Raw genomic sequence first — 13,216 nt, 5'->3', positions numbered from 1 at the left:
CAAAGTACAGATTTAGGTTGTGTTGAAATAGATCTGAATCGTATTACATCATCTTATTCACACTGTAAATGTCCAGCATTTTCTGTAACTCCATCCGTTGTAAAGGTAGAGAGGTTTTTAATCAAACATTGACAGCTTTCTTTCAATGTTTAACTATCAACAGCAGTAACTTGTGCTTCCATCATCATACACCCTGTGCTACAAACTAACCACACTGTTCTCTCCTCTCAGTGGCACAGTGTTCCTTAAGTGTTCCTTTACTTCGAGAGCAGGGATTCTAATATTCTGACGTTGGGGATCAGAGGCAGCAGCAACGTTCTGTTCTGTCCCAACAAAGCAAGTGTTAGAAGAAAAGAGCTCTTAAATGCGACGACCTTTTCAGAGGCTGAAACCTCTTTGCAAGGTCCGAATGTTACCCTCAGGTCCAGTTGTTCAGGTCCATATCCAGTTGTATGCGTTTCCGAGTTCAACACGTTTTGTTTTCAGGCTCCTCTACAGTCCCTTCATGGAGGAAACCTTCTTTTTCCGTGTAGCCAGCATCTCGTAGAAAGGATCTTTGCTTATTGCGGCTCTGCGGGGGAAACATGGAGGAAAGCTGAAGTGAGAAAAAGAACTCCCAATGCAAGCAAACTGATCATCTTTAATTAATCACAGTTAGTAGTATAATCCTAACAACAATATGCTTTTTAAAGTTGAGTTTGTCTCCTCCTGACCTCCATCCTGCTTTACTACACGACCTAGAAACTGAAGTCGTCTCCTGTGGTGGAGGATGCATGCATGTATCCTTTTCTTTCTCTCTCTCTCTCTCTCAGCACAATAAAGGACTCACTTGATGCTGCTGATCCATTCATCTTTTTCCTCAGGGGTTGGCGCTGAGATTCTGTAAAAGGTGTGGTTTCCCTCAACAACTCGGCCATCTGCTTCAGTTTTGCAGGCCTTGATCACTTGATCCTTGTGGTCTGAGATAAAGAGCTCAAAGCAGTTCTGGAGGGGGGAGGAGATAGTTGTCAATATCAAAACACTGAAATACGCAAAATCAAACTGTTCACTGTTTGTGGGGCTTTAAACAACATCCAACAACTAGGCTGGATAAAGATACAAAAAATAAAGATAGCATTCACATTTCATGGGCGATCAAAGGGTGATAGATCAGTTAGTACTGCAACAAGACCTTTTTAAACATTTTATGTAAGAGGTTACCGGTTTTTTGGAGTCCTCCACTTCTCTGATACAGAGATTTTCCAAAGGAATAATGCCTCTGGGTTCTTTATCCTTGTAGACGAGAGAGAGAGAGAGAGAAAGAGAGAGGGAGGGAGAGAGGATTACAGTGCGTGTTGTATATTTGGATACACAGCACCACTTGTTTACTCTGCTGTCCAGCCAAAACATCAAGTCATTACTTACAGTCGTGTATTCAAAGTAGTAGAGGCAGTTGTCTGTGAGAATAAACCAACGCCTCTTCCAGGTCTTGACTCGGCCACCTGAGGAGAGATTACAGCTCGGCTCAGACCTCAGGGAGCAAACGGTCACAGGCGTTTTGTTAAGCGCTGAAGCTTGTGTTATTTATGAGCGGCACACTGGACGTTGTGTGATGACAGCAGCACTCTGAAGCACAATGATACAGTGAGTAAAGCAAAGCGCTGTTAAGGGACGTGCCGTGTGTAGCCCCCACTTTTGTTTGGCTCAATTACATACAGCACACGGTTAAAAAATAGAAAATAAATACAAAAATGAATGCTCATTCTTGTCAATGAAAGTGATGCCTCATTGATTGATGTAAGGGACACACAGGGAGTAAAGCAGGGGGGAGGGGCGGGCTAAGAAGCAGAGTTGGCAGGTTGAGCCTTAAACGTACATACATACCTCCTGGAATCATAACCCAACAAGAAAACAAACAAACAAGAAAGACAATTAGGCTGAATGTATAGAACAGTTAAATAATCCAACACACATATTAGGATGTATGTAAGGTGAATAAATGTCCTACAGTTTGAATTATATGTTTAGAGAGTCAGCGACATGTTCAGGCTGCAGTTCCAAATAAAGCCCGCTAGAGGGCAGTGTATCTCATACTGCCCCAACAGGATGAGCTGCTAAAAGGAGGAACATACCGAGTTTGAGCAGCCATCCCTCCCTGTCAGGGTTGAAGAAGGTGTGTGTGAGGTCGTTCCCATCATCCTCTGGAATCTTAAACGGTTCGTTCTTAATGCTGTCATATAGATTCTACACAGAAAAAGAGACAGAGGGCAAAGAGATTTGAATCTTTCATAATATGGATTATTGGGTGGTTTCATTTTTAAGCATGTTATTTGCAAGGTGGACAAAAATGATTCCAATAACTTCTCTCACCCTGAGCAGCTCCTCTGGCAGATCTCCTCCGTCATTGATGCCTCGGTTCATTGCGTTGAATCTCTGGACCGTTGGTTTGTCCTTCACGTTCGGGTTGTGTAAACTGGTGTTCAGCATGATCACAGCAAAGGACAACACGTAGCATGTGTCTGTAAAACAAATACAGTACATGTGGGAGGTTGTTTTTTCTTTTTTACAACTTGACAGAAGTTATCAGGGAAGATTTACGACTTTGGAAATATTCCCTCTCTTTTGTCTTACTGTCTTTCTATAGAGCATTCTAGGAACAACACATCTTAAGTGGTGTTCAGGTCTGCATCTAGAAGCATCTAGAAGCACAGTAGTTTATCTTACAGTGCCTCTTTCCTATTCTCATTCTTCCAAGAACACACACACACACACACACACACACACACACACACACACACACACACACACACACACACACACACACACACACACACACACACACACACACACACACACACACACACACACACACACACACACACACACACACACACACACACACACACACACACACACACACACACACACACACACACACACACACACACCTGTGTTCTGAAACACTCCGGGGTTGCAGTGACAGTATCTCTGGGCGAAGGCCTCCATCATGCGGTCGATCTTCTGAGCCTCACCAGGCAGCCTGAAGCTCCACAGAAACTGTCTGAGGGCCTGAACCAGGTTCAGGTCTGAGAACTCATGCAAGTCCAAAAAGGCATGAAGGACCTCGATGTTGAAGTCATCTCTGAACAAAACAAAAGGCATACATGTAAAGGCACACACACACACATAGGGGTGGTCAACTGTATAAACTCAATACTGTTCCATTAAGCTAATTAGCTCACCCACTGCTTTTGGAATGGTTTCTGTGTCCATTATCATTATTCATTATTTCTGTTTTTCACACAAACAGAATTATTTAGTATTTGGAAGAGACCTGCTCAGTTTCACTCACCGCTCCCCCAGGTAGTCGCCTATGGCGGTCTTGTTAAGCCCCTCCCCTTTGTAGAGAAACTGGGCGATGTCACTGCTGGTGTTCTTCAGCAGAGAGCTGTCAATCAGGAAGCGGATCCCCTGAGCAGAAAACACATCCCAGTAAATACATTGCTTCCTCAAAGCTCAGACCAGTTAACACTTCAGTCTCTCTCTCTCTCTCCATTTTCCAAAGAGGAGGATTTATTCTCACCTTCTTGGGGTCCATGTTAAACTTCTTCCGGCCAATGGCCATCTGTTTGTTTCTCTGCATGCTTTTCCTAAAGACAGATGAAGAGTAACGGGCAGAAAGTGTGATAAATGACACGACACACACCCTGGATCATCAATCCCATATGGCAGCAGAATCTGTTCTGAACGTCCCAGTGATTTTTCTCAAATCTGCCAACAAACACAGAAATAGTTGAGCGATACCTTACCTCTCTTCAGTCACGCCCAGGCTTTCAATCTCACAGGTCACTTCTGCTATCTCATCCTTCAACCTCTGCGAGCAGGCGGGAGGACAGAGGCATGATGGGAAACAGGAGAAATGGTTGAGAATGTGTGTGACAGGTGGTGCTTTAGTGATAAATAGTTTCTCCTCTGTGACGTTGGACCCTCACACCAGCCACTTTGATGAAGTCGACACACATACACACACACACACACTTGTGTTTCCTCCGTCTAACCCAGTGCGTCATGCAAGGTCGTCTGTTCCAGAATCCTCTTTGATTGCCCAACACTCCTAAGAGACGACCCAGTAAAACCCTAAAGTGCCGTCATGATTCCCTCTCTCACCAACTCATTCTTCCTCTCAGCGGGAGTTATGTGGAACAGTCGCACTCGGCACAAAATGCCCTCTGGGAGCCGGAGCACCTGTTCTGGGGTCGGCGTCGACCACCCTCGCCGCTCCTCCTCTTTATGACCCAGATTTATAATCAGCCTACTTTCACCGGCCAGCCTCCCCGGTCTGCTCGCTTAAGTGTCACACTGGTGGGGAGACGGGAATTCTTGGGCTCAAAGTCTTTGATTGGCTTAGCGGAGCTGCTTGCGAGCGGCGAGCGGCAGAGGTGTTGGGAATGAAACGGGGAGACAGATGGAGAAACACTGAGAAGCAGAAAGGGGCGACAAATGGACTGAGATCATTTTAGAAGAGAGAGGGAGAGAGAAGACGAAGAAATGTTCACACCGAGACAAAAGGAGAGCATGAGACGGCCGGACATCAGGCTCCAACACCAATGGATACTATGGATACCGATATGGATGGGTTTCCATGACGACACCATCTTATAAATGAACAGGATTACTGGAATATTTCATGGGCCATTACCCATCAGCACCCCAGGGGAAGACGGGGGCGGAGCTTAGAGGGGAGACGCAGAGAACGGGAGTCGACCTGGCTAATAAAGTCCATCAATCTATTCACGCTCGCGGGTGGGATTCCGTACGTTTAGTGCTCTGGGCCGATATATCACAGCTACAACATTGTAAAATTGGAAGAAAAAATAAAGCTATAAAAGGGCACAAACACACAACATGCTGTGTGTGAGGTTAAGGCTGGTGACTGTGTCCTGCAGGGCGCGTCGTCAAACACACAGAGTTGTACATTTATTTAGGGTTATAGGCAGCTGAGGTAGGTGGTTAACCTGTGCCTGCAGGCTGACTCTCTCTCACACACACACACACACACACACACACACACACACACACACACACACACACACACACACACACACACACACACACACACACACACACACACACACACACACACACACACACACACACACACACACACACACACACACACACACACACACAAAGACACACAAAGACACACAAAGACAATCATCTGACCTGAATGCGTACACTAACGCTCTGGTGGTCACACACAAAACCACACACACGCACACATAAACACGGCGGCACCTCTACGGCCTTACTGGTCTAGACACTGAGCCAGAGATTCTCCCGCAAGCACACAAAGGAACGCCGTGAGGAAAATGTAAAACAACGGAGGACGCCGTCATTCCTGCCACATCTGTGAAATAAACTGAAGAGCATTTGCAACACTGATGTCACACATTTCTGGTGGCGACTTTGGCATTAGTGAGGAAAATGGGCTGTAAATGTCTCTCCTTTCCTCCTCGCCGCACTTCACAGTAAACAAGGCAGAGGGGACCGCTCATAGTTTTCTTCTACTTATAGTTAAAGACGTAAATGCGCAGATAGTATTATTTTTATATACATGTTTAAACAAGACACATAGAGAATTGTAGTGTATCTATAATTTTTCTGTGTTCTTGCATATCAAAAATAGTCTCATCTTGATCAAGAAATTCAAGGAAGAAGGGAAGTATATAATTGGGCCTCAGAGAGAGAGAGAGAGAGAGAGAGAGTGTGTGAGTGTGAGTGTGAGTGTGTGTGTGTGTGTGTGTGTTGTTTACTTGTATGTCCAGCAGGAGCTCTTCTTTTCGGCGACGGATGCTCTCCAGCTCCTGTCTCTCTTCTGGGCTGAGGTCATTAGGCACTGAGGAGAGAGAAGATTTGTTCATGTAACACTAACATCAAATGATTAAAAATACACATGGTCACACAAAAACACACACACACACACACTCCCAGTGCTCGCGGTCACTATGGCAACATAGTGGCTCAACTCACCACCCCAATACTGGAGGATGAAATCAGCCCCCTTTTTCTTACTCATGTGACGGGCGGTAGAACATGTTGCTTACTTCTATCGTACCCTTTAGCCGAATTGGACTTCTGAAAGAGATTATTCATACGCAGGCGTTTGGAGCAAACAAAAGTTGCTTTTTGGAGCATCTTTTCAGTCTTCTCTTGGCCACAAAACTGCTGAAATAAGTCCACTGTTACTTTAAAGATACGCTAATACGCCTCGGTCATCAATCTTTTAATTACTAATTAAAAAAGATTCCCCCCCCCTCCTACAAAAATTACCGGACGTTTTCTACAAAGTTGTTTGAGAAAAGTTCTAGAACGCCAAGGACACGATGCTCGTTACTGAATACAGAACAGTGCGACTTATCCAGGCTCTGGGGAATAATGGTTAGAAATATGGTCACCACCCTCCACACCCATAACTGTGGACACAGACACACACCAAAATATCTGCAGAGGAACGATAAGGAAAGAAGGGAAACCAGGGTCCCGCAGTGACAGACGTGTGGTTTTCTTTTAAATGAAAAAAGAGGGAGAGAGGGAGAGAGAGAGAGAGAGCGGGAGAGAGAGAGGATGAAGCGTAGCTGCAGTCAATGTGCTGAGCTGCATATTTCATGTTTATCATATGATCCTCACATGCAAATACTTTCACAGTCCATTCCCGTGGACACTCCCTCTCCACCGTCTGCTGGAGAAGAACATTTCCTCTGTGACTACAGGCAGGAAAAGAAAATGTTCCAGCAGGAGAGAGATAGCGGGAGATAAAGGGGGAAGGAGAGCGATAGAGGCGTTTTCATCGCTCATTACAGGAACCACACGGCTTCTGTTGTGCTCACTTCTCAGAGTTGGTATCACTATACACTGCAATGATTTCAATGGCTGTACCTTTGAGTCTATTTACCCGTGTTATTTCTTACCTGAAGTCATTAGTAATTAACCTGTAAATGGCTTCAACAAACAATGGCGTCTAACGGACCAATCAGGCCACAATCCAGTCCCCTGCAGACACCACAGATCAGGTACAAGGCAAATCCGGTGTCCATGGTGCCTTCACTGAACCAGCACCTTGGATACTGATAACATTTACATACTGTACACACACACGCTGACACACTGGCTCAGCACAGACACACACACATACCGATCACCCAGAGAGAAGGGATAAAGTAGGCCGGATCAGTTTCTATTATAAACCCGGTGACAAGAATAACGCAGCATTGTGTGCAGGGAGGCTGTGACAACACTTCCTCTGGCATTTCACCAGCAGAGGAAATATGAGCCGTGGATTCATGCTTTGCCTTTTGAAATGATGTCCTATCAGCCTCGTTCGGAAGCAAACAGCCACAGAAAACACAGGCATTACTAATTTGTGTGTCTTCTGATTCCTGGATCAGCTGCTCTGCATAGCCTCCGGTCAGCCAGTGTGTGTTTGTGTTGGCAAGTAATGGGACACCTCCTCACTGAAATGCTGCTGACGACCAGCTGCTCTCCACAACAAACATCTTCTACTCCTAACCGGCACTCTGTATTGTTTTTCCACCTAAAATAAAGCTACAAATAATGACGAATGCACATCACAGGTGTGTGTGGAGACAAAACTAAAACTAAATCACCAAACTACTGATCAACTCCTTCTCTGGTAATGATCCGATCATTAGACTGGATGCTTGTTCTCACCCATCTAATCTCTTGTACATCATATTACACAGAGCATCGTCTGAGGTTCATAGCAATGACGCACACACACACAACAACCACATTATTCAATCAGCAGGTACCGTATGTTCTTGACGTCTTCCCAGGAAAGACAAGACCACACACCCACACACTTCTGCAAAGGGCGCTGGAGCTCTGACGTGCGGCGCACTCACACGTTTGTGCAACTATCCTGAGGATGGGTTGAATCTGAATTACTCATCAAATCATCTGTTTCTTCACAGTTTAAAACACTGTACAGCACCAGGTGTTGTGACACCAAGGTCATTAACAATTCACTCACAAAAGTTATAAATAACTCAATCTAAGAATAGAGGTTGCATCACTACACAATACACACATCTGCTATTCAGCTTCATAACTACAAGGAAAATACAAAAGAGGAGATAAGCCATTTGATTTTACCAATATTATAGGCAGTATATCCTCCCTATTAAACCAGTTACAACTCTAATAATGAGCTTCATACCAGGGAAAACTTCAGCTGTGTGGCTTCACCTCCAGGCTCCCATCATCCAACTCTGGTCCCTGTCTTCCCGGTTAGATGAGAATACGCTAACCAAGGACTCACCCCGGTATTCAAGAATTAATCCAGTTATATTTTGAGCTCCAACTGTAGAATCCACAATTCAAACGTAACCACCGCTGCAGTATGAAACACGTTCCCCCTGTCCAGTCAGCATTATAGTCTAGACCTGTCCAAAAACAGGCTCCCAGTCCTGGTTGTCCCTCTAGTCCAGGCACCCTGCTGGCTGACTTTCTTTCCTCTTAATCTTTAAACTCATTCTAGCAGGAGAGGACTGGAGTTTGCGTGTGTGTGTGAAGAGCAGTGATCGTGTAGACTGAATGTGTAGGGGGAATACCCTTAAACTCTCATCTCTCTACCCCTCCTTCTGTCCATCTTGACTCCTCCCACCTTCATTCAAGTCGCAAAGCATCAAACGCAAGCTCCCCCATGTGGACAACAGCGAGAGAGAGGGGCGGGGGGCAGACAGAGAGAGGGAGGGAGACGGAGAGAGAGAGATGAAAGAGAGAGAGAGAGCAGAGAGAAACACAGTGAGAGGAAGAGAGACAGGAAAAAAGGGGAGACAGAAAGAAACAGCCACATATACAGAAGAGAAAGGAGAGAGGAGAGAGCGAGAGAGAGAGAAAATGCAGCCGATTTTAACACGTTATTTTTCTATGGTCGCCAACATAAAGCAGCCACCAACCAACAGCTGATAATAATGTCTTTGTCCGTCTGTGAATGCGTTTCCTTAAATGTTGTATTTGCAGCTCAGGGCCAACAAACACACAAGAAGCTGAATGAATAAGTGTGTGTCTCCCTCAGCCAACACCCAAGATTCAAAAAAATAAGAATGAACTTAACAACCACGCACTGTTTTGTAATGAAGAAAAAATCTGTCTTCGTCATTCATCACATGTAGATTCCTCACACACTCAACTGTATTCACTCATACGCAAGGACTGGTATGGATGGAGAAATGAAGAAACCCACAGAACAGCTGTGGCCTATTTCAAAGGCAGAACCCTCCGAGACCCTGAACCTGAGCCTCCTCTTCCTCTTCACCAACACAGACCCGAGACTGATGGTGTTTAAGTGCATCTACCAGCAACAACTCCTTTAAAATGGCAAACATGCTGGCAGGAAAACGTTCAATATGTGAGAATTCCAAAGGTAGTATGAGGTTTTATTTAAAAACATGATCAATACTTGGCAAATAATGCACCAGGTTAACAGAAAATACAACATATCAACCTAACCTGGTATGCCCTGTGATCTAGAACTGTCTGTTAATAATGTTTCATCTTTTCATGTACAAGTCGTGTATTAAAAAGCAATCAATGAGCACCTAAACACAAATACCTGGTAAATACGACAGGATCAAGTGATACTGGCACACATTATGAATGACTGAGGATGAAAGGAGGACTGAGAGCTTATTTAAACAACTGTGTGCTCTATATTTGGCACTAGCAGGCAGCATTTCTCTGAGCCCCTGAGACTCAGACACAGGCCTGCTCGCACATTCTGACACATTCACTCTATAAATGTAGGCTGAACTGTGGAGGCACCTGCTCCCGAAATGTCAAATACACTTAATTAAGGGTTAATTAAGTTCACACGTACAGTCAAACACAATTCAATACAACTATCTTGCCATAAACCCAAACCTTTCTGAAGCTGACAACATTTCAGAGAGGAGTTGGTTCAGCTTTGTCGCTGCAAACACTTAACATTAACCTTCACAAAGCTGGAATTCGTACATTAGGACATACACAACTAGTAGGTCATTATGAGATTTAACAGCTTATCTTTACTTCCTTCAGATATTCTTTTGTTTCCATTCAATCAATGGATGCTTTGAGTGTATTTATAGACACACGCATTAGGAACTGCTGCATAATAAGCACAAAAACCCCATATGGCCTGGCCTCTACCCAAACTTTTAATAATGGATCCCTTGTCCCAGTTTAAGACAGGAAAGCAGCGCGTCAGCAAAAACATGACAAAAACAAACATGTAGGGTTTGTTGCGGTGGTAAGAAGTTAAATTACAGCAGGAGTCGCACTGTTTGTAAGCATTTGTAAAGTTTCTTCAATTCGACAACGTTAGTGGCTACTTCGCGTGCTAGCTATCCGGTTAGCCTGCTTTAAGCTGTAAGTAAAGCGGGTCAGGAAACTTACCAACTCCGTCTTCCGACTTCAGCACCATGTCTCAACTTCTGCTCAACGCCTAATGAGAGAACAAAACTATTTATTTGAGCTCGACTTAAGATAAAAGAGGAGAAATGTGTGTTTTGTTGTCGCCGGGTTGCTCGAAAAACGGCACTTTGTGACAGCTGTGTATGGAGACGACCGGCGCGAGGCAGGATGACAAGGCGGGGCTTAAGAGGCTACAGCCAATCACAGAGCATTTCATCATAAACAGACCTCAGACCCAGTTAGTGTGTGTGTGTATACAGTACACGCACACACACGCACACGTGTACAGTACACACACTGAGTGAAAACATGTTTATTCTTTTTACCATGTAGCCCAAAATGCCATAGGGGATTTTGTGTAGAAAAACAATATAATCTAAAAAGTAAATACGCCTGTCACAAAAAAAGTGGAATAGAAGTACAAAGTCTCACAAATTGGTAAAAGTAAAATACAAGTCAATGCTTGTGTGGGTACAATGCTTGAGTAAATGTACAGTAGATGTAAAAAGTGTCACTTGTGTGTGTGTTGTAATGGAGAACAAGGAAAGTACAACATAGGTAAAAAGAAACAATTAAATATCCACTAATACTCCACCCGGTGAACAGAGAAGCATTTAGCCACATGTGGAGTGAAGAATGATGGAGCATGTTTGATACCAGGAATGGTTTGTCTGTGAGGAAGGGGGAGGAGGGACGGAGGGGAGGATGGAGGAACTGCAGCTGTGAGCTTGAATCAGAGCTTTATTCAGAGTTTGGACTCAGCGAAAACAGGATATGGTTAGGAAACGCTGCTGCTGCTATACACACATTTACAGAGTAAGAGAGTAATTACAGTCAGTCAATTACTGTACTTAAGTACAATTTAGAGCCCCTGGCACTTAATTTGAGCATTTGGAAGACATTATTAATACACTGCATTTCAAAATCATCAAAGAAAACTAATGGAGTATCAATAGTTTCCTCCTTTTGTTCTATTATTATCACATTGTTTTCTTCCCTTGTTGTGTTGTTTTTTACTGACGCCTTTCCCTATTGTTTCCTTTTTTGCTTTGACAATATTTTGTTGGTTTATAATGTTTAAAAAACACTATGAGCTCGTTTTAGACTCAAAATAGCATGCAGTAATAGAAATAATAAATAATAAAGAGCATGGAGTCCAGGTCTGTTTTGAGGTGTCAGGACAAGGACAATGATAATGATAAACTAATTGTATCAAAAATAGGACTGAGTGTAATTCAAAGCTTCCAGTCTCAAATATGAAGGAGAACGTAGAAGAAATGAAAAGAAGACAAATCCTCAAACATACATGGAGGAGGAAGTGAAAGGATATGAACGAGTGTCATCTAAGACAGGTGATGGTTCTAACACGATGTTTTTATTTAGTGAAACAGTGTGACTGAGCATAATGAAACATATTACTGTACCAGAGCTCCTGCGGGGAGAGAGCAGTGGGCAGTGATGGAGATTATGTCACTACAGCACCCACTGGAGAGGAGGATGATTGGTGTGCGTCATTTTCTCATATCTAGCCCACTATCATAAACACACACACACGCCCATATGCACACATCTATATGTACTGTATGTTCACAGAGAGTTTGTGACTCATGTATATACATAAACATTGAAATATCATAAACACAAAACGCAACAAACTTGCACTCTTCCTGTAACACAAATATACGCACACTTTCCTTCTCTCTCTCTTTCACACACACAAAACATGACAGAACACTCTGTGTCTTGTTAACCTAACAGAAAATCACCACGGCAACTGAACACTGATAGCACTTTGTGCGAGCCTCACTCTCGCGTCTCACTGTTTTTTATCTGACATTTCTAGTCTAGAATCACTTCAACGCCAACATGTAACCACAGACACAACAAAACTAAGATACAGATACAGAAATGAAGAAAACAATGCTAATGAAGAGAAGGCTTGTTTACAAAGCTCAGCCCAGGGGTTGCTTACATGGCTCCAGAGTGATCCATAAGCTTTTTACAGACATGTATCATAAGGAATGTTGCTTACCTGAGGCAGCAGCAGGTGGTGCAGGTCGCACCGACTGACAAAGAAACGCCTGGAAACTGGAGGCACACAGCTCACTGACACTCCCCATCACAACTGTGTGTGTGTTAAGTTTGAGACGGAATTGTGTCGAGGTTGATGGTAATCCAGAGTGCATCTGCATTTGTTCCGTATGCGCACCTTTAAGTCAGCATCACGCCAAAACTGAAAAATGGCTGCAGAGTTTCCCCGTCTGCCACCAGAATCTGACCGACTCAAATAAACTCACACAAACAGTCTATTCCTCCCTCTCTCTCTCTCTCTCTCTCTTTCTCTCTCTTTCTCTCTCGCTCCCTCTCTCTCACTCCACACGCTCTTGTTCTCTCACTTGACCTCACTCCTGAATCCCTCACTATATGTCTGCCTCTCACCCACACTCTCACTCACTCTCTCTCTCTCTCTCACACACACACACACACACATACACACACACACACACACACACACACAGGAATATGTACTGTAAATACACAAAAACATACACACAAACCTGCAATTATGATAGATGTAAATCAATGCCTAAGAGGGCTAACAAAAACACCCTTTGCATAAGCGTTCAAAATGCCACATACACATAGACACACACACACACACTGCTGTCATTCTGAACAGTTGTTTGCATATTTTTGGAAGTGACGACAAATTTACGCGTAAACCCATATCCTCCTGTTTCACACCCCACACATATCAGGG

General features: G+C 43.9%; 1 protein-coding gene across 6 annotated transcripts; it reads right to left on the bottom strand.

Annotated features, from left to right (window-relative positions):
• Window positions 1-128: 128 nt before the first annotated feature.
• On the bottom strand, window positions 129-12,728 carry cyth1b (cytohesin 1b). 6 transcript variants are annotated; one of them, XM_076151523.1, is made up of 12 exons: window positions 12,488-12,719; window positions 5,796-5,878; window positions 3,789-3,853; window positions 3,563-3,629; window positions 3,332-3,450; window positions 2,928-3,121; window positions 2,350-2,498; window positions 2,111-2,223; window positions 1,405-1,483; window positions 1,201-1,272; window positions 830-984; window positions 129-571 (listed from the first exon to the last, which is right to left on the bottom strand). In XM_076151523.1, the coding sequence occupies exons 1-12, from the start codon at window positions 12,645-12,647 to the stop codon at window positions 493-495; spliced, it is 1,335 nt and encodes a 444-aa protein (XP_076007638.1). In that variant the 5' UTR covers window positions 12,648-12,719; the 3' UTR covers window positions 129-492. The 6 variants fall into 6 exon arrangements, with proteins under 6 accessions (XP_076007638.1, XP_076007640.1, XP_076007642.1 ...); XM_076151525.1 differs by lacking the exon at window positions 12,488-12,719 and adding an exon at window positions 10,438-10,622; XM_076151527.1 differs by lacking the exon at window positions 12,488-12,719 and adding an exon at window positions 8,219-8,614.
• Between the last annotated feature and the right edge of the window lie 488 nt (window positions 12,729-13,216).

The sequence above is a fragment of the Genypterus blacodes genome, unplaced genomic scaffold (genome assembly GCF_046128005.1).
Source record: "Genypterus blacodes isolate CSIRO-AG114 ecotype Tasmania unplaced genomic scaffold, CSIRO-AGI_Gbla_v1 ptg000055l_1, whole genome shotgun sequence".
In the NCBI taxonomy this organism is placed as follows: domain Eukaryota; kingdom Metazoa; phylum Chordata; class Actinopteri; order Ophidiiformes; family Ophidiidae; genus Genypterus; species Genypterus blacodes.
Note: the sequence above shows the minus strand (reverse complement) of the source record. Positions and strands in the feature narration are given on the sequence as shown.

Excerpts from the sequence above, each read along its gene's own strand:
- cyth1b (XM_076151523.1), bottom strand. The coding sequence starts at position 12,647 with ATGCAGATGCACTCTGGATTACCATCAACCTCGACACAATTCCGTCTC. Across the intron at positions 1,273-1,404 it reads ACTACTTTGAATACACGACT|GATAAAGAACCCAGAGGCAT; the intron begins GTAAGTAATGAC and ends CTCGTCTACAAG. Across the intron at positions 572-829 it reads GAATGGATCAGCAGCATCAA|AGCCGCAATAAGCAAAGATC; the intron begins GTGAGTCCTTTA and ends TTTCCCCCGCAG.